General features: G+C 39.8%; 2 protein-coding genes across 2 annotated transcripts; one reads left to right on the top strand and one right to left on the bottom strand.

Moving 5' to 3' along the window:
* The first annotated feature begins 215 nt into the window (after positions 1-215).
* LOC115971956 (ABC transporter B family member 11-like) lies at positions 216-6,051 on the top strand. The gene is made up of 12 exons (XM_031092081.1): positions 216-479; positions 744-798; positions 907-1,082; positions 1,205-1,426; positions 1,553-1,791; positions 2,006-2,531; positions 2,633-2,906; positions 3,235-4,070; positions 4,424-4,690; positions 4,823-5,086; positions 5,203-5,496; positions 5,695-6,051. The coding sequence occupies exons 1-12, from the start codon at positions 252-254 to the stop codon at positions 6,049-6,051; spliced, it is 3,738 nt and encodes a 1,245-aa protein (XP_030947941.1). The 5' UTR covers positions 216-251.
* Positions 6,052-15,866: 9,815 nt separating this feature from the next.
* Positions 15,867-16,271, bottom strand: LOC115970581. Its single transcript, XM_031090189.1, has one exon. It carries the CDS (start codon positions 16,269-16,271, stop codon positions 15,867-15,869), a length of 405 nt encoding a protein of 134 aa, XP_030946049.1.
* Positions 16,272-22,065: the final 5,794 nt, after the last annotated feature.

Here is a 22,065-nt window from a genome sequence, read left to right on the forward strand (position 1 = left end):
TCCCTGATTTTATCTAGTATCTTTTGAAACTGACCACTAGTTCAACTTTGACTGCTTGGCTTGTAAGCTGCTAACTTCACCTTCATTTTGTTGAGCAGGTGCTGTTTTGTTCTAAATATTCCAAGTAAGGTAGCCCACAATTGGACCAGCATATTGGAGTTGGTAAAATGGAGGTAAGGACAGGCTCGAATGGAAATACAAATGAGGACGCTGCAATAAAAAACAATGAAGAAGCAGAGAAAAGCCCTTCCATGATTAATGATCAAGATAATATAGGAGAGAAGAATACCAACACTGTTTCATTTCTCAAGCTGTTCTCATTTGCGGATTCCACTGATGTTCTCTTGATGATCATTGGCACAATAGGTGCCATTGGGAATGGGCTAGGTACGCCTATATTGACAATACTCTTTGGGGAAATGATTAATGCTGCGGGAAATAATCAGAATAACAAAGACATGGTTCGTGAAGTTTCGAAGGTAAAAATATGCTCCAAAAGCTTAATTTATGATGTCAATTTCAATCTTTATCACTAGAAAGTGTAGTTGAACATTTCGTTTTATTCTTAACTTATTTTTGACGTAACAATTAAAAAGTCCCATCTAAATTCTATTAATGTTATCATTTAGTTCTTCAATTGAAAACTTATCTTGATTTTAAAGATGTATGTGAACCCTTCCTTTTCCTTTCTGATATGCTATTATTGATAGAAGGTGACATTTAGTACCCTGGTACTGTTTTAGGTTTGTGTAAAAATTCTCTACGTGGCAGCAGGGATAGGTGTTGCAGGATTCCTCCGTAAGTACATTCCATGATCAAAAATTACTGCAGAATTTTTATGCATAAAAGAAAACCTTTCATCTATCAGGCATTGAGAAATGGTAAACTTGTCTTTGTTCTTGTTAGAGGTGGCTTGCTGGATGGTCACAGGGGAGCGACAGGCTGCACGAATAAGGGGTTTGTATTTGAAGACAATTTTGAGACAAGATGTTGCTTTCTTTGATATGGAAACAAACACTGGAGAGGTTGTTGGGAGAATGTCAGGTGATACTGTTCTCATACAAGATGCCATGGGTGAGAAGGTACTATATTGTTGCACCAACAACATTAAAACTCACAACTGGCCAAAAGTCAGCCTGAGTTATATTCATATTATGCATCTAAATGTGTTCCTGGTGATAAAAGAGTATGTTTGCTTGTACAGGTTGGAAGATTTCTGCAACTGGTATCAACATTCATTGGGGGATTTTCTGTAGCAATTTTCAAAGGGTGGCTCCTTACCCTTGTCTTGCTATCCTCAATTCCTCTTCTTGTGGCATCTGGTGGTCTTATGTCCATCATCATATCCAAGACAGCATCCCGTGGACAAAGTGCTTATGCAAATGCAGCAAATGTAGTTGAACAAACAATTGGCTCAATAAGAATGGTATGTCACGTCATCAAACTATCTACATGCCAGAGAAAACTTCTAATTTAGCTCTCAATACAATGCGTTTTGCATTGTTGGTTTTTCTAGCAAATGTATGATATCCACCATTTGGTTCTTTTCTAGGTTGCATCATTTACTGGGGAGAAGCAAGCTATAAATAATTACAAAAAGTACGTTATAACTGCTTACAAATCTGATGTTTACGAAGGTTTGGTATCAGGGTTAAGTTTGGCCATTGTTACGTCAGTCATGTACACCAGCTATGGTTTGGCTATATGGTATGGATCAAAATTGATACTGAGGAAAAAGTACAATGGGGGTGATGTGCTGAACGTGGTCATGGCTATAATAATTGGATCCATGTAAGCTGCAATTTGAAAATTTTAAGCTTCCAATTGTATGTAAACATGCTATTAAAGACATAATTCATGCTTCATGTGGAAAATTTCATCTATTTTCTTTCCTAATTAAGGTGGAAACATGCACACTCATAAACTTATGTAAAGAGGTATCAGTAACTTTTTTGGCTTATTCATTATTTATTTCATTCATTTTGCTATCATGTGGATGTTTCAGGTCCCTAGGCGAGGCATCTCCCTGCATGAGTGCCTTTTTTGCTGGTAAAGCTGCGGCTTATAAGATGTTTGAGACTATCAAGAGGAGGCCAGAGATAGATTCTTATAACTCAAAGGGAAAAATTTTGGATGATATTCGTGGAGATATAGAGTTTAAAGACGTTTATTTCAGTTATCCAACTAGACCAGATGAGCCAATATTACGTGGATTCTCTCTTTATATTCCTAGTGGCACAACTACAGCTTTGGTTGGACAAAGTGGAAGTGGAAAATCAACCGTGATTAGTCTAATTGAGAGATTCTATGACCCACATGCTGGTGAAGTTCTCATAGATGGCATTAACTTGAAAGACTTCCAGCTTAAATGGATTAGGGAAAAAATTGGTCTTGTTAGCCAAGAACCTGTCTTGTTTTCATCCAGCATTAAGGATAATATTGCATATGGAAAAGATGAAGCAACGTATGACGAGATCAGAATTGCATCCGAACTCGCAAATGCTTTTAAATTTATTGATAATTTGCCTCAGGTTTTGTCTTATCCTCCATTCATTGGAATATAAGAGGTTATTTTCTCCTCTATTCCCATAAAATTTGTTAATTTACTTTCTAATTTGAATTTGATTTCCAGGGACTAGATACCCTGGTTGGGGAGCACGGAACACAACTGTCTGGTGGTCAGAAGCAAAGAGTTGCCATTGCAAGAGCAATTTTGAAAGACCCAAGAATCTTACTCCTCGATGAAGCTACAAGTGCACTTGATGCAAAGTCTGAGAGGGTAGTGCAGGAGGCATTGGACAGGATTATGCTCAACCGGACAACCATCATTGTTGCCCACCGTTTGATCACTGTGAGGAATGCTGATACAATTGAAGTCATTCACATGGGAAAGACGGTTGAGAAAGGTATGCTATTCGACTCTTTTCTTCATAGCCTAAATCTGCTATCTTTGCAAATTGTCCCACGTTATGTGGACAGTTAAATCAACAATTTTCATTAAGCATATACATCATTGTGCATAATTTCAGCAACTTTTTGATTCACTGGTTTATATTTTGGATGTTAAATAGAATTACAATTTGCAAAAGGAAAAAGATATTGCCTTCCAGAACTTATTGCCTCTCAAATTTGTCTTGAAATCTTCTAATTGAATTTTTGATCAACTCTCAAACCTTGGATTAGACCTAAATGGGAGATGCATATCACCTGAAAATTTATCTGTAACTCTATCAGGATCACACTCAGAACTAATTAAGGATCCTAATGGAGCATACTCTCAGCTTATACGCTTGCAAGAAGTAGACAAGGAGTCAGAACAACATGCAGATGATCAAAACAGATCAGAAACTTCTGCTGAATCTTTTAGACAGTCACGTCTTAGACATAGTCAAAGAATGACATTAGTACAAAGCTTTAGTCGTGCATCATCAGTCGTGCCAACAGAAGTTACCCTCCCTAATGAACGACTGGCAGAAACAGAAGAAAACTATCACAAGGTCTCAATCAGCCGCATTGCCTACCTCAACAAGCCAGAGATTCCTGTACTTCTTCTTGGGACTATAGCTGCAATTATCAACGGCATAATACTTCCCATATTTAGTATACTGCTTACTAGGGTAATCAAATCATTTTATGAACCACCTCCTAAATTGAAAAAGGATTCAAACTTTTGGTCACTAATGTTTGTGGCCCTTGGTATGGTATCATTTCTGGCAATTTCAGCAAGAGAATACCTCTTTGCTGTAGCTGGGTGTAAGTTAATAGCACGAATTCGATTGATGTGTTTTGAGAAGCTGGTTCACATGGAGATTGGTTGGTTTGATGCGCCTGTGCACTCGAGTGGCTCAGTTGGTGCTAGGCTCTCAGAAAATGCAGCAACAATGCGTGCCCTTGTTGGAGATACTCTTCGTCTGACGGTTCATGCTATTACTTCAGCAGCTGCAGGTTTGGTCATTTCATTTCTTGCAAGTTGGCAGTTGACATTTATTATCCTTGCATTGACTCCTCTCATCGGAGTCAATGGATACGTTCAAGTAAAGTTCTTGAAAGGATTCAATGCAGGTGCAAAGGTCTGCTCTAAAACTACTAACCCCATTTTCCTCTTTGTGTGGCTATGGCATGCTATATACATTATGACTTTCAAAGGAAATGAAGTAAAATTTAATTTTTGATTGGAGAAAATGGACTCAACCATTTAAAAATACTTGGAGCCTATTTGGTTAAAAATACAACAACAATTTTCTGTGTTTAGAAATAAAAAAAAGAAGAAGAGTGTCACGCAGAGAACAATCTACTCACTTGAGGCCTTTTAGTTTAAAAACTCTAAGCTGCCACTTTAAACACAGCTAATTAATTTCACAATTTATATGGTTGCATAAAACTATTCATTACTTGTAGTTGATGTAAATCTATGTGGTTGCAGTTGAAGTATGAGGAAGCAAGCCAAGTTGCTAATGATGCAGTTGGAAGTATCAGAACAGTTGCTTCTTTCTGTGCTGAAGACAAGGTGATGAAGCTGTACAGAAGCAAATGTGAAGGCCCAACGAAGGCAGGGATAAGGCAAGGCTTGATCACTGGAATTGGATTTGGGACTTCTTTTGGCTTGTTGTTTGTTGTCTATGCTACAACTTTCTATATAGGTGCTCGTCTCGTTCAGGCTAGGAAAGCAACATTCTTAGATGTTTTTCAAGTAAACATTCCTTCTATATAACTATATTTGATAAGCGTTCAAAAAGTGTTGTATACTAACTAACAGATAATATTTAAACAAGACTGTTTCACACCAAATTACCTTATCTAAAGATGGATATTTGGCTTGCAGGTTTTCTTTGCTTTGACCATAACATCTATAGGAATTTTTCTTTCAAACAACATAGGTCCTGATACTGGCAAAGCCAAGAACGCTTCTGGTTCCATATTTGCAATAGTGGACCGACAGTCAAAGATAGACCCAAGTAATGAGTTTGGGATGACATTGGAGAATCTGAAGGGAGAAATTGAGCTTCATCATGTAAGCTTCAAATATCCATGTAGGCCAGATATTCAAATTTTCCAAGATCTTAGCTTGACAATTCATTCTGGGAAGGTAAAGTTACATCATTAATTCCAAGCAACTAGCACAAGATATAATCACAAAATTTGTTCTTGCTTGCCATTATACAAAAATTATATTAGTATGCAATCTATTTTCCTTTTTTTTAGACAATTGCTCTGGTTGGAGAAAGTGGGAGTGGGAAATCCACTGTGATTGCATTATTGCAAAGGTTTTATGATCCTGATTCTGGTCATATTACGCTAGATGGAATTGAAATTAAGGAATTTCAAGTGAAATGGTTGAGGCAGCAGATGGGTCTTGTGATTCAAGAACCAATTTTATTTAATGAAACTATTCGTGCCAATATTGCATATGGAAGGGGAGGAAATGCAACTGAGTCAGAAATCATAGCTGCAGCGGAGTTAGCCAATGCTCATACGTTTATTAGTGGCTTACAACAGGTTAGAACAAAGAAAAGCATTTCCCGGTATTTGTTTCATTATCATTTCTAAAGTTACATGTAATTAAGTCAATTAACAAACTATATAATTGAAGAGGATAACATCACTTTGACTTCTACAACTGTTGGTAGTTAATTTTAATGTGCAAATAATGGACTGTAATTTCTTTTCCTATCATTCTTACAATGCAAAATGCAGGGTTATGATACAGTAGTAGGAGAACGCGGAGTTCAATTATCTGGCGGACAGAAGCAACGGGTAGCCATTGCACGTGCCATGATTAGAAGTCCAAAGATATTATTATTAGATGAAGCCACTAGTGCACTAGATGCTGAGTCTGAGAGGGTGGTCCAAGATGCATTGGATCGTGTCATGGTTAACCGAACTACAGTTGTTGTGGCACATCGATTATCCACAATCAGAAATGCAGATGTAATCGCAGTGGTTAAAAATGGAGTTATTGCAGAGAAAGGAAAGCACGACAATTTGATTAGAATCAAGGATGGCTTTTACACCTCCTTGGTTGCGCTGCACACAAGTGCTTCAACTGCTTGATCTTCAAGTATTTTTTTTTTAACTACTCTCTTAAATAGATGAAATACATAAATGTATGTTATTTTCTCTTCTTTTAAATTCGTAGTTTGAATTATTTATGCTTTTCTTCATAAATAACTTATCCATATTTGTAATATCAAATGTTAGAAATTTGAAGTATAATGTATTTATTGTGGATGAATAAGAAAGAGTAGAGGATGAAAAATTGCCTTATGATAGTGCTAGTGGACAAAGTATGTGTTTCCACATATCTCATTGTATTTTATATAATTTCCTTGAATTTCAAAGCAAATGCAGTAACTATATATAGAGTTACATATGGTTTCATCTAATACAAAAGTTTGGTGTATGAAGTCAATGACTAAACCATTTTAGTCCAGAAGAAAATTTCATTATAAGTTTTAGTCTAAAATTAAAGGATTTCATTGTTTTAATAGTTATACCCTTTTTTTTTTTTTTTTTTTTTTAATCAATTTCTACGTGGTTGACTAAATATGATTGAGCTTCATTTGAAATCTAACCATGTGATTGGATTAATTTTGGTGTTATGCAAGACGATGATTAGGTATGAATTTGGTTAGATATTACTGATTGAATGTAATTAACCATGTCGTATTTTAATTGTGAAAAAAGTATGTAATTTTCTATGTGACATAGACTAAAATTAAGTGTGATTTCCATGGAAAATTAGTACTATCAAATTGATTAATGAATTTAACAGATTTTCATAAATTAAGTATCCTATTTTTTGTTCGAGTTCATTTACTTTGTCATATTTGGTCTCTTTATTTTTATTAGGTTATACATGTGATATATTTAGAAGTCAAGTTTATTTCTTTTAATTAATGGGCATATCAAGTTATTAACTTTGTCATATTCTAGTCTCACTCATTCTTATAATCTTTTCCAATGAGTCATCTCACTCATCTTATCCATGCCCTTTCTATGCCCCATATAAATACCTTTTATTTCCTATTGAAAGGAGAATAAGAATCATTAGCCCTTTCTTTGGAGGCACAAAACCCTAAAAATACCCCTTCTCATTTTTTCAGAAGCTATGCTAGTGCCACATAAAGTGGCACAACTTGTGCCACAACTCACCCACATGGTAGGTTGTGAATAGTAGAGGGGTGTTCCTACCATCACCTCTCTACCGTTCATAATTTGCCCACCATCACCTCTCTACCATTCACAACTTGCCATGTGGGTGAGTTATGGCACAAGTTATGCCACTTTATGTGGTACAAGCATAACTCTTTTTCGAGCCATGAGAGGACTCTCTATACCTTACCTCATTTCACTCCCTTGACATTACCTTTAACTTTAGGAAATACACTCACTGCCTTTTCACCTACCTAAAACTCCATAAACAGAACCCTTTCCTAGGAAAAAAAATTACAAAAACTTCCCTCCTTTCCTTCACCAACCCAAAGCCACAACCAACAGCAACAAGCAACCGAAAACCACCAATGAAACCCCTTCCCAACATAACCCAAAAATCCATTGGAAAAATCCCTCATTTTTCCCATTTTCATCAACACAAAACAGCTGCCAGCCAAACCTCACTACAAACTCCCAAAATAAAACCAAAAACCCCAAGCAAGAGAACCATACTTCCAAAACAAAACTAGAAAAAAAAAAAAAAAAAAAAATCCAACCTTCTCATCTACCAAAACTGTCAAACAACCATTCTCATCAACAACCCCTCCAAATCTCCAAAAAAAAAAAATTTTGAGTGAAAAGATAGAAATCTGTGTATGTGTGTGTGTATATATATGTATATATATGTAAGGGCCAAACTTTGAACACTGGCCTGGATGATGGATGGACCTAGGCCAAAAAAGCCCAAAACAATGAATTTGTAGAGAGTGGGTTAGAAAACTGGGTTAGAATGAGTTGGATCGTGAAAAAAGTGGGCCCAGTTGACCGGAACAGGGAAACAGGTTCAATTGAATTAGAGAAAGTCATCCTCAGCACAATCCGAGGAGATTAGTTCCTATATATTCCTTTCAAGTTTGATTACAGAGTTGGTTCTTGATTGCTATGGTGTTTGTCTTGTGATTTTCTCCATCCCCATCCATGGAGGATCTCTTACATTATATAGTTCCCTTTGGACGATCTTGATCCTACACTTGTCGATCATTCAAGCTACTACTCGAGTGCTTGTCCCATCAGACACCCTTTTAGGCCTTCTGTGAGTTGTGGTAGCCAAGACAACATTGTTCAAGGGTCTTTTCCACATAAATGCAGTCAGAAAGTTAGCTGCAAGGCATTTAATGCGGTGGCAGCAGATTTTCCTTAGATATTTCCTAACTCCTATTCTTCCAGCTCGTTTTAACAAGCATGCCCTTCTCAACAGAGTCTCCTGTAGGGTCACTTTGGGCGGTAGAATAGGCATTTGATCTGTGCTTTGTTCATTCGAGGAAATAATCCTCCGCGGACCACCTTTCCCGACTTCTCCACTTACATGTTACTTATAGAACTTCGATCTTGACATCCTTACTGTTGTTTATTAGTCCTCAGACCAATCAACTTCCTCGGCCGAAGCCCGAGGCCCAATTTACAATTTTGGGCCTTTATCCCTACAATAGCCCCTCAAAACTCCGGTTTTTCCCTCTTATTCGAGGAGAAGAAGCGGGGTTTTGATTAGTTATGAGTTAAGGTTACCAATTTCCTTGGTTTACACATGTGGGAGTACCGCTTTGCGTGCCCTATAATTGTTACTGACGCTTCGAAACCCGCGATGCGTCATTAATTTCTCTAGGCAGCACTTTGTTCCCCTCATCCAACGATGAGGAACAGATCCTACGGTGGACATTTCTCTTCGAATTTTGAGCGGGATAACTCCCACTCAATTCCTCTTCCTATATAAGGCGCCTGAAGGGCTCCTTTTTTCTTACTTTATAAAAACTCTCAAACTCTCAAGAACTCACAAACTTTCAAGGACTCTCAAACTCTCAAGAACTCTCAATCTTTCAAGAACATCCTACAGTGTCACTCACTCATTTTCCCGTAAGTTTTTATTTTTCTTTTAGGTTTTTCTCACCTCGGCCCTTCATTCTTTGCCTCCTTTCTTTAAAAACTTCACCCACTTCCCTTTAGTTTGACCAAATGGGTAGGTTTAAGCACCTCATAGATTCTGATGCTGGTATGGAAGGCTTTAAAGCTAGGTACCACATTCCGTGGGGAGTAGCACTACGGTATTGTTCTCCTGACCAAATGGTAACAAATAGGAAGGAAGGGGAGGTTGTCATTCCAATGATGGCTTTCATAGATGGAGGAATGACCCTTCCTGTGGGTAGGGTGACCCGGAATTATCTGATCAACCATAGGTTGACCCCCCATCAATGCGCCCCTAACCTATTTAGGGTCTTGGGTAGCGTAGACACTCTCAACAAGCAGATGAGCCTGAGACTCACGTGGCATGGTGTAGTTCATATGTATGAGTGCCACAAGCTCTTCGACACCGAATATTACCTAAAGTCTCGGTCCGATGTTGTTAGACTAATATTGTGTCTTCCCAAATCCAATAAAGGCATGAAGGATGACTACCTGATCGCCTCCAAGGAATGGCATGACGGTCTTCACTGCCCAACTCAAGAAGGAGATCCAAGTGGGGTACCCTAGGTTTAGGTCCCTCGGCATGGGATTTAGCTCCCTTAGCCTTACCATCTTTTCTTTCTAACACTTCGTTTTACTTCGACAATGGATTTCATCAATCTAATCATGGTTTACTTCTCGGATGTTTTTGCAGATAAAGTGCACGTTGCTCCCAAACTCAGTCTTGTCAACGTAGCAGCTTTCAACAAGGTGCTGCAGTCCGAGATCTTTATGAGCAAAGACTAACAACTGCGACCCATCCACTTAATACTGGACTTCGAGCCCTTGTCAACCGCATTTCAGGATGTAGGTCATGCAATCAGGGCAGGCGATCCAAGAATCAACCAGATAGACGTCTCGCGCCTCGGTTTCTTGGCTCGAGAGGACCTTCCACTGGTTGAACTTCCCATTCAACGTTCTCCGCGAGTAGTAATCGCACAGATGGAGGAAACAGCTACCTCACGTCTATCCCTCGAGGTCGAGATTGACTAGTTTTACCTCGAGGAAGACAAGGAAGAAAGGGAAAATCCTATAATCCAACTCCCGGACTTCGAGGACAAGTTGGATAGGCAATCTGTTGCCCAATCTCTCAAGCTCATCATTGCCCGTGTTGACCCTAGTTCCAAGGAGGAAGAAGAGATGGACATCAACCCAAGGAAGGGATTGAAGGGTCTCATCGCTGCGAGGAACAAATGGGGGTCATCCAAGGATGTCCCCAAATCCTAAGTTCCTGCCAACCTCCAGCCTCCTCCTCCTCTCCTAGTGACTTCAGTTGGCCTGCTCCCTTATCCTGACTTGATGAAGAAAAGGAAGGTGCAGGAGTTGGAGGAAGGTGAGGTGGCTCCTTCAAAAGGGATGAAGCAGCAAAAGACTGTCCGAGAAAAGAAGGGCTCATCTGTGGAGAGCAAAGAGGATTCCCTCGGGGTCGACGTGGGCCGGTCACAATGCACTTGGGCTCCAAGGCTGGAGCTGGATGGCACTGCCATCCCTTGGGATGCTTCAATTCGAGAATTCTATAGGGGGGTTCGGACTACATTGCTAAAGACCTAGAGCAGCCCCTTCTCCTCCCCAGAGACATGGAGGCTTACAGGCGCTTCAAGCAACCTGATCTCTTCCTATCCCTAAAGAGAGACCTCGCTATGGTAAGCAATCTAACGTTTCTTTGAATTAAATGCCAAGCTACACTTCCATTCTTTCTTTACATTTTTATTCATGGGATTCCTTCGTTGTTTTTGTGCAGGTTACTCAACAAGTTTTTATGGCCGAGGAATGGGTCCATAACGCCCGTAATGAGGCTAGCTCCTATGCTGATGTTGAGAAGTCCTTAGAGGCCCTCAAACAAGAACAAATGGAGCTGTCCGAATAGCTGAAAGAAGCGGACAAGGCTCGCCTGAGTACCGAGGTAGGTCTAAAGAGTGCGGAGATGTAGGCCGAGGACCAACGAAAACAGCTCCACATGATCGAGGTAGAACTGGCCACCTCGAGACAGTTGGTCCTAGATCTCAAGGCCGAGCTGGAGGAAGCTAAGGATGCAACCTGGGTGGCCAGCGAAGCTTCTGAGATCACGGAGACGGCGTCAAACCAATGTGTGGTGCTAGAAACAGAGACCCAGCTGGCAGAAGAGGTAGCTGAAGTGTGCAGGAATTACTGCATCGAGACATAGGCCGAGGTGCTCAATCCGGCGGGAATCCCTACGGACTCCAAACTCAGGAGGGCTGAAAATGTTTTCTTCTTGGAGGACATCCGGGAAGTTCCAGTAACACTCCCTGCTCCTGAGCAGCTACCCACCATCCAAGCCCATCCTCTTGATGTAGATAAGGTCCCAGTAAGGGCTGAAAAGGGTAAGGAGGTTCAGCCACCAGCCAAGGCCAAATAGTCCGAGGACACGCTCACGATCAAGGACGTGGTGGTCTCCAAGGCTAAAGAAGCGGAGTCCAAGTCCAAGGCTGCTGACTCCAAAGAGAACCCTCCTCAGGCCAAGGCATAGGCATAGGATTTTCTTTTGTAGTTTTCTCTTTGTATTATTTTTTTTGGTGGCATTCTGCCTTTGGACGCAATGTACTTTTTATATTTTATTTAATGAAAAGACTTTTCTTTTTACTCTATGTGTCTTTTAACTTCAATTGCAAACAGCAATTTAACAGCGGCTATCCTTTTACTGAAAATTAACAGTAATACCTTGCTAACAGAATAAGTACCAGGAATGAAGAGAATTTTCACTTACCCCTATTAGAGACAGACAACTTTCATTATGTTCAACACTTAGGTAAACATCCAAAAACATTAAATTACCGAAGGCCAATGATCCGAGGAGCTGAGTGTAACCTGGGGTAGGCTCTGACACTCAGGAAAAATGAACATATATCATTAAGTACTAATTTACCCAGGGCAAGTGGTCCGAGGAACCAGACGTAGCTCAAGTTCTGTTTAACACTTAGGAAAGTAATTGGAAATGTTAATTTACCCAAAGCAGGTAGTCCGAGGGACCAGACGTAGCTAGGGTTCTATTTAACACTTAGAAAAATAATGGAAGTGTTAATTTACCCAAAGCAGGTGGTCCGAGGGACCAAATGTAGCTAGGGTTCTGTTTAACACTTAGGAAAATAATGGAAGTATTAATTTACCCAAAATAGGTGGTCCGATGGACCAGACGTAGCTAGGGTTCTATTTAACACTAAGAAAAATAATCACATGAAGCTCAATAAATAATGTAATACACAAGAATGTGACAAAGGAGACTTTTATTAATAATAGTATCTTTTGAAGTTATTTACATTCCAAGGGCATGGTATAACCCTTTCCTTTAGGTCCATAAGATAGTATGCACCTATTCCAGCCACTGATGTGATACGGTATGACTCTTCTCAGTTAGGTCTCAATTTTCCCTATGTTGGGTTTTTTGTAGTTCCTAAGACCTTTCTTAATACCAAGTCTCCAACTGTTAGAGGCCTTAGCTTTACGTTGGCATTGTACCCCGCTTGAGCTTGTGTTGATAGTAGGCCAATTGGGCTATGGCATTTTCTCTTCGTTCTTCAATTAAGTCCAAGCTCTTCTCCAGTAGCCCATCATTACTGCCTGGCATGAAAGAACTTGTCTCAGTGTTGGGAATCCAATTTCTAGAGGAATAACAGCCTCGAACCCATATATCATTGAAAAGGGGGTCTCGCCTATGGATCTACAAGGCGTAGTTCCGTATGTCCAGAGGATGTGTGGCAGTTCTTCCACCCACTTTCCCTTTGCATCATCTAACCTCTTTTTAAGCCCACTAACTATGACTTTGTTGACAGCTTCGGCCTCCCCATTCCCTTGTGGATATGCCGGGATGGAATATCTGTTGGTTATGTCCAGATCGTAGCAATACCTCCTGAAGGCTTTACCATCAAATTGCAATCTGTTGTCCTAGATGAGCGTATGAGGGATTCTAAACCGAGTGACAATATTCTTCCAAATAAATTTCTTAGCATCCGCATCTATGATATTTTCCAAAGGTTCGACTTCAATCCACTTAGTAAAGTAATCTGTGTCGACCAATGAGTATCTTTTATTCCCTGCCACTTTAGGGAAAGGGCCTACAATGTGCAATCCCCATTGGGCAAAAGGCCAAGAGCTGGACAATGGGTTAAGGACTCCTCCTGGTTAATGAATGTTTGGTGCAAATTTTTGGCACTGGTCATACTTCTTCACATATTCTTATACTTCCTTCTGCATATTTGGCCACCAATAGCCTTCTGTGAGGGCCTTGTGAGACAAAGACTTGCCCCCTGTGTGGCTCCCATAAATCCCTTCATGTAACTCTTCTAGGAGTAGCTCAACTGCTTCAGGGTATATGCACAGCAGGTATAGGCCAGAAAAAGATCTCTTGTACAACTTTTGGTCCTTGGACAGCCAAAATCGAGGAGCCTTCCTCCGTACCTTTTCAGCCTCGGACTTATCCTCGGGTAGGACATCCTCCATAAAGAACAATACTATGGAATCCAGCCAGCTAGGTCCTACCCTAATTTGATGAATATGAGTGACATTGCTCCCAACCTCAATAGGCTTGTACAAGTCTTCTACAAGAATCACCCGAGGTAAACTTTGTGCCGAGGAAGTTGCCATGTGGCAAGGGAGTCAGAATGGGTATTCCTACTTCTAGGGATTTGTGATAGGTTAAAGGATTCAAACTTTGACTGTAAATGTCTAACTTGGCTCAAGTACTCCTGTATTCTGATATCTCTAGCCTCTAACTCTCCTCGAACTTAGCCTATAACTAGTCTTGAATCCGAGAATATTTCCACAGCTTTTCCTCCCATTTTCTAAACCATGGTCATCCCGACTAACAGAACTTTATACTCAGCCTCATTGTTGGTGGCTGAGAACCCTAATTTCAAGGATTTCTCAATTGTAATCCTCTCAGGAGATTGCACCACTCCAGATCCTCTATGGTTCACCGCACCATCAACATATACCTTCCAGGACAAAGGTTCTTGTAAGGAGATTGCACCAACCGATTTTTCATCCATGTTCTACTTTTCCATTCTCTCTTCTAACAGAGTTTCTACAAACTCAACCACCAGATCGGCGAGGACTTGACCCTTGATAAAGGTGAGAGGCATGTACTTGATGTTGAAAGCTCCTAGGATCGTACCCCATTTGGCAATTCTCCAAGTGTAATTAGAGCTCCGAAGTAACGACCTAAGCGGGAGCTGGGTGAGGATGACAACTGTGTGTGATTGGAAGTAATGGGGGAGCTTTCGAGTGCCACACACCACTACCAAAATGGCTTTCTCTGGTGGCAGGTAACAGACCTCGTCCTTATGTAATGACTTGCTTACATAATAGACTGGCCTTTGCATGCCACCGTCGACCCGTATCAGAACCAAGCTTACCGCATAGGGAGCCACCGCAATGTAAGCAAATAAGACCTCATCCACCTCGAGTTTGGACATAATGGGGGGACGAGATAGATATTTCTTCAACTGCTGGAAAGCAAGAACACACTTCTCAGTCCATTCAAACCCCTTCCACTTGTTCAATAACTGAAAAAAATGTCTACACATGTCTACTGACCGAGAGATGAATTGGTTTAAAGCAACAATCATCCCTGTTAGCTTTTGGACCACCTTGGGATTCCGAGGTGGTTGCAAGTCATTGATCACCTTAATTTGGTCGGGGTTAACTTCAATCCCACGGTGTGTAACCATGTACCCCAAGAACTTTCCTGACCCAACACCAAAAGAACACTTAGAAGCATTAAGGCGCAGTTTGTGTCTCTTCAATATCCTAAAGATGTCCCTAAGGTCATTAACATGCACGGATTCTATCTTACTCTTCAACACCATATCATCTATGTAAATCTCGATGTTTTTTCCTAACTGGGGCTCAAACATCCTAGTCATCATCCTCTAGTAGGTTGCCCCCGCGTTCTCTAAACCAAAGGCATCACCTTGTAATGGTAATTCCCAGTAGGAGTAACAAAGGTTGTCTTCTCTTGATCATCCAAAGCTAAAGGTATCTGGTGGTAGCCTTGAAATGCATCTAGAAAACTCATCCAAGGATGGTCGACAGTGGCATCCACAAACTAATCAATCTGAGGCATGGGGAAAAGGGTCTTTTAAGCAGACCCTGTCTGTGAAATCCACACACACTCGCCACTTCCCACTCTTTTTCTTCACCACTACGGTATTGGCCAACTACTTAGGGTAAAAAACCTCCTTAATAACCCCCGCCTATTTGAGCTTCATTACCTCGTCTTTGACAGCATCAGAATAATCCTTGGATAAGTGCCGAAGAGGTTGCTTTTTGGGGATGACGGATGGGTTGACATTCAAATGATGGTAGATGAAGCTCGGATCCACCCCTAGAGCTTCGTAAGCACTCCATGCGAACACATCGACGTTCCTTCTGAGAAAATCTATCAGCTCTTCCTTCTCCTAGGGAGGCAGCTGAGCTCCGACCTAAAAATAATTCTCTGAATCATCTCCCACAATAATCTTCTCCAAATCCTCACATTTTTCCCCTTCTACCAGCTCACTGACAGGTGACACCGGGATCTTTGATTGCTATGAGCTCCTCTCAGCGAAGACCGAGGGCTCAACCCTAGGTTGATGCAAAATGGTGGCCACCAAGCACTGCCTAGCCATGGATTGACTCCCAACGACCTCTTCGACCCGGTCCCCGGCTAGGTATTTCACTTTCAGGTGCAGAGTGGAGGAAACAGCCCCCAGGGCATGAAGCTAGGGTCTTCCCACAATGGCTGTGTAGGGTGAATAGGCGTCCACCACAATAAAGTTCACCTCCACCACCTCTGATCTTGCTTGTATGGGTAGTCTGGTCTGACCCTTTGGGATGACAACTTTCCCATCGAAACTTATTAGAGGTGAATCGTATGCTGTCAAATCCTCAAGTTTCAGGTTTAGCCCCTTGTATAGATCAGGGAACATAACCTCTGCGCCACTGCCTTGGTCTACCATCACTCTCTTCACATCATATCCTCCTATCCTAAGCATGATCACTAAAGCATCATCATGTGGTTGTATGGTTCCGACCTTATCCTCATCTGAAAAACTTAATGCCAGTCGAACCTCCACTCTAACCCTCTTCAGCGCAAGGTTAACGTCCTCGGCAAGTAGTCGAGCCATAGACATCATCCTGAAGGGTTGCGAACCGGTCCTCCCAAGAGCAGCAAAGATGATGTTAATGGTGCCCAAAGGGGGCCTTGAAGAGGCATTCCTAGGAGTGAGGAAAGAAGCATTTTGTGGGAGAATCTAACTAAAGTTGCAGAATTACATAAGTTGTCGTGGGTTATGGTTGGAGACTTTAATGGGTCGTTAATTGATGAGGATAAATTTGGAGGCAGAGGTGTAAACATCAATCGATCTCTGGCTTTTAAGGATTGCCTTGATAGATGCAGTATGGTAGATATGGGATTTTCTAGTCCTAGATATACTTGGACTAACAAAAGATATTTCAGTAATTTGATTATGGAAAGGATTGATAAATTTTTCATGAACTTGGATTGGTGTGTTATTTACCCAAATTCCAGAGTAACCCATCTCCCTAGGTGTCACTCTAACCACTGCCCTATTCTCATGGAAGCTTTACTAGTCAATTCAATCAAGCTCACCAGACCTTTTAGGTTTCAAGAGTTTTGGCTATCCGACATCTCCTTTCCCACCATTGTTTCTAAAGCTTGGAATGGGAATAGGGAATTAGCATAGAGTCTCTTAATTGTTTTTCGAAGGATGCAACAGTGTGGAATAGAAACCATTTTGGTAACATCCATCAGGAAAAAAAAAAAAAAAGGCTAGAATTTATGGTACCTAGAAGGCTCTATCTAACAATCCTAGCACCTCTCTTATTATCTTGAGAATCAACTCCAAAAAGAGCTGGAGACTATTCTAGACCAAGAGCGTGATCTCTAGATGTTGAAGTCTAGGTTGAACTAGATGATCCAAGGGGATAGGAACACCTCCTTTTACTATGTTTCTACCCTTGCCCGGAGGAAAAGAAATCACATTGCAACAGTCAATGATGATAGGGAGTTGTGGCTCACTAAGGAAAGGGAGGTAATGGAGCATTTTAGGAAAGGATTTCGTACCTTGTACACCACTACCCAAAAGGCGGTCTCTTGGAACCCCCCTTGCTTCGATCAGTGACATGTTTAGCTTTCAGAGGAGGAGAAGCAGTCTTTAGATGCCATGGTTTCCACTAAAGAAATTAAGGAGGCTCTCTGGTCCATGAAACCTTACAAGGCCCCGAGGCCGGATGGGTTGCATGCTGGTTTCTTCCAAAGATTTTGGCTCATATTTGGGGATTCAATGAGGAAGGAAGTTGAAAAAGTCTTCATTGAAAGGAAAGTTCCCGAGTATCTCAACAATGCTCATATTATCCTCATTCCTAAGATACAAGGTCCGGAAACTATTGGGAATTACAGACCAATCAACTTATGCAACTTAGTCTACAAGATCATCACTAAGATTATTATTGCCAGGATCAAACCACACTTGGACACTCTTATCTCTCCTTACCAAATTGCTTTCGACCCAGGTAGGAAAGGTGTTGACAATGCAATCATTGTCCAAGAATTAATTCACACCATTGGGAGAGCCAAAGGAAATAAAGGGTTCATGGCCATCAGGATTGATTTAGAGAAAGCCTATGACAGAATTAAGTGGAGCTTTATTAGGGAGATGCTCACTCTTTTTAATTTCCCAAAGAACCTCATTAATCTCATCATGAGTTGTGTTACTTTAGTGTCCACTTCCCTTCTCTTTAATGGTGGTAGCCTTGACCCTTTCCTACCCTCGAGAGGTATTAGGCAAGGCGATCCCCTCTCCCCTTACCTTTTCATCATTTGCATGGAGTTCTTGGGCCATTTAATTAAGGGAAAATGTGCTGCCAAGTTATGGAAACCTATTAAAGCATCTCAAAGTGGCCTAGTTTTTTCGCACCTCTTTTTTGCGGATGATTTGGTCCTTTTTGGTAGTGCAAATTCAAAAAACTGTGTTGCCATCAATTCTGCCCTCCAAGAATTTTGTACTAAATCTGGGCAGAAAGTTAGTGAAGCAAAGTCCCGTGTTTTCTTTTCTCCTAATGTCGACCTTGATGAAAGAGAAGCTTTGACTATCATTTTGGGTTTCAACTCAACCATCAACCTTGGCAAGTACATGGGATTTCCTATAAAACACCTGGGGAGGTAGAGGCATGAGATTGGTTCCATTTTGGATAGGGTTAAAAAGAAACTTGCTGGTTGGAAGGCCAATCTGCTCTCCATGGCAGGTAGAATGATCCTTATTGAAGCTTCGTCTTCAGCCATTCCTACCTATGTTATGCAGAGTAATTTTTTACCTAATAAAATTCTCAACGGCATAGATAGAGTCAATAGGAATTTTCTTTTGGGGTCCTCTAATCATACAAGAAAAATGCACTAGGTCAACTGGGATATTGTAACCAAGCCCAAAGATTGAGGCGGTTTGGGTCTCCAATCTGCAAGAGGTAGAAACACGGCTCTCCTAGCTAAACTCAATTGGAGATTCCACACCGAAAAGGAATCTCAATGGGCCAAAGTTCTCAGATTCAAGTACTGCTCGAGGCAGCGGATTAATGCTAGAAATGAGTCAAAACTTCCAAGTTCTTCTACTTGGAAAAGTTTTAAAAAAGGTGAATTTGTCTTCAGAAAAAGGATTAAATGGGTGCTAGGGCATGAGAGTAATCTTAATTTTTGGTCGGAATGTTGGTTAAATAGTGGTCCCATCAGATCAAGTATTCAAGGCCCCCTTCCCCAAGGTTCGGCTAGCCTCACTATATGCACCATATGGTTGGAACTGGGCTGCCATACCCTTTGAAATTCCCTCAGAAATAAAAGCTGACATTTAAAGTTCCATTGCCAGTAGTGGCTAGAAGTAGTGATAAATTGGCTTGGAAGTTTTCTGCTAAGGGAAGTTTTGATATGAAGAGTGCTTATCTATTAGCCATAAATCAGATGGAAGCTGATTCTTTCTCGTGTTCATGGATTTGGAAGCTTCAGACCTTGCCTAGAATCCAAATGTTCATCTAGAAGTACATGCACAACAACATTGGTGTCAAGGAGTGCTTAGCCAAAAGAGGTATTCCTTTAGACACTTCTTGCCCCTTGTGCCTTGAGCAACCTGAGTCTATTTCCCATGTCCTTCGAGACTATTGCCTAGTTAAACCGGTGTGGCATCAACTGGGCACTCATAACTTCAATGCTAATTTTTTTCTCAAGACTTTAAGGTTTGGCTGACTTCTAATGCTAGTTCAAAGTCTTCTCACATGTCAAAGGTGTCCCTTGGTACTCCCTATTTTCTTTTGCCATATGGTCATTATGGAAGCAAAGGAATTAGGTTGTCTTCAACAACAAAGGAGTCAATACCTTACCAATTTTATAATTATGCAAGCAATGGAGTATGTGCTCTGTGTTACTTAGCCAAGGTGCAGCAACCGCATGGCAATCAGACAAGTTAGATGGGAAAATCCAAGCACGGGTTGGGTTAAGCTCAATACCGATGGGTCTGCGGATGCTTCTTCAGGGTCTGTTGGAGGAGGAAGGTTGATTAGAGATGATCGGGGCAATTGGATCATGGGTTCACTAGAAAATTGGTAAAGCTAACAGCTTCCTAGTTGAAACTTGGGCCCTATGTGATGGTCTCCTCTTGTGTAACTAGCTAAACTTGAATGTTGTTATGTTTGAGCTTGATGCCAAAGCTCTAGTTGATGCTCTCAACAATCCTTCATATGCTAATACCATAGTATCCTCACTATTTGTTGATTGTAGACGTCTAGCTGTACAGATTCCCCACCTAAGCATCAACCATATCTATCATGAAGCTAATAGGTGTGCTAATCGTTTAGCTAACTTAGGCAATTGTCAATCTTTAGATTTCATTTCCTACTCTTGTCCACCTGTTGATTTAGTTCCTCTTGTTGCGGCTTAAGAGAGAGAGAGAGAGAGAGAGTCCACATTCAATTAATGAAACTTTAATTTGACATACATTTTTTTTACTTTTTAATAAGGGTGTTGAAGGGAAGGGTGCAAAAGTATCAATTTCCATTTAGAAATTGAAAACCTTGAGAAAACCTAAAATCATAGGGCACAATCGTGCAATTTATACTGAATTATGGTAAATTTTCTGATGATAGTCCTTTATCATCAGATTAAGACACCAATTGGTTTTTTGGTGTTAGTGGGAAATCAAATCTCAAATCTCTTATTCAAAAATAAGAGATTTTATCAGTTGAGCTAACTGGAACTTACTACTTTATAGTAATAAATTGTATTAATCTTGTGATAGTCATAGACCACCTACTTTTTTTTTTTTTTTGGTGCTTGGTAGTTAGCGTCGTTGAATATACGTAGAACATTATATATTCAAACATTACTTTTAAGTGTTATCAATTTATTTTTGATAATATAAATGCATTTTATTTTACATAATCAACTAGATTTGTTAAACTTTATTGCTAAGTGGATGGAAAAAAATTTATTATATGACATAAAATATGATACATGACACAAAAAATAAGAAATTCAATTCATAAAATGATTCGTATTTTTCACAATTATATTTTAGAAATATTTAGAATATTTTTTCTCATTATGGTGGTAAATTGTTGAATTTATTTTACTAGAATGATATAAACCACCTTCTTCCAACAGCCAAAAAAAAAACCTAATAATTAAAATATTTGATGTTTAATTAAGGTGAAAATATAATTTTAGTCTTTACATTTTAGGGTCACATTCAATTTGATCCCTGCATTTTGGCATTAGTCAATTTGATTCTTATTATTATCAATTTGCAGTCAATTTGGTCCCTACCTATGTGGCAAATGGTGTGCATAAGTGGCACACTTGAAGCTAATGTAGCTAAAAAATAATAATAATAAAAATTAATTGACATTAAAAAATTACACCTTGTCATTGAAATAAATAAATAAAAATAAAAATCCTTTTTTCTTTTAATCTTTCCTACCCTTTCTTATTGTACCAAAAAGATCTTTAAATTCATTTGCTCCAATTCTTCTGAACTAGCCAAGAAACTAAGTTCATGGACCTTCATGAACTCGTTTGTGGTTTCAATTTGCAATCTCAAATTTGGTCATAGAATGACATGCAAACTAGTTGGAAGGGTGGAAAAGTGAGAGGATAGAAAATGGTGGAAGGATAGAAAAGATTTTAATTTCCCTCATTTTTGTTTGGTTGGGAGTGGAAAAGTGAAAGAATATAAAAAGTGAGTTTGTATAAATTTACGCATATATCCTTATTAAAAAATGATGCCCAATTAAAACCAAAAAAGGGATAAACAACCCCAAAAAAAAAAAAATCAATCACCTAAATTTATTAAAAAAATAAAAATCATGTCTAGAAAAAAAAATTACATCTAAACAAAAACAAAATCACATAAAAAAAAAAAAAAAAAAAAAAAAAAAAAAAAAAAAAAAGAAAAAAAAAAAAGAAAAGAGGCAACTTCCAGGAGGAAAGAAAAAGAAAAAGATAAAAGATAAAAAAATGAAGAAGAGCAACGGAGACAAGGCCATGTGCAATTGCACATTGGCATTTTTGTCCAAAAATGATGTCCAATTTTTTCCTTCAATTTTCTCTCCATTTTGGGGAGAAAATTTTTTGGTAGGATTGGAGAGAAAACACCTAGGTCAACGTCTAGGAGGAAAGAAAAAGAAAAAAAAAAATGAAGCAGAGCAACGTAGACAAGCCAAATTTTTGTCCAAAAATGATTTCCAATTTTTCTCTTCAAGTTTCTCTCCATTTTGGGGAGAAAACTTTTTGGTGGGCGCAGGGAGAAAACATCTGAGTTCCACCATTTATTTTTCTTCCTCCCCACTAAACCAAACACACTCCAAAAAGTTTTCCTTTCCATTTTCTATTCATAGTTTTCCATCCACCATATTTCACCT

Source organism: Quercus lobata, chromosome 12, assembly GCF_001633185.2.
Source record: "Quercus lobata isolate SW786 chromosome 12, ValleyOak3.0 Primary Assembly, whole genome shotgun sequence".
NCBI lineage: Eukaryota > Viridiplantae > Streptophyta > Magnoliopsida > Fagales > Fagaceae > Quercus > Quercus lobata.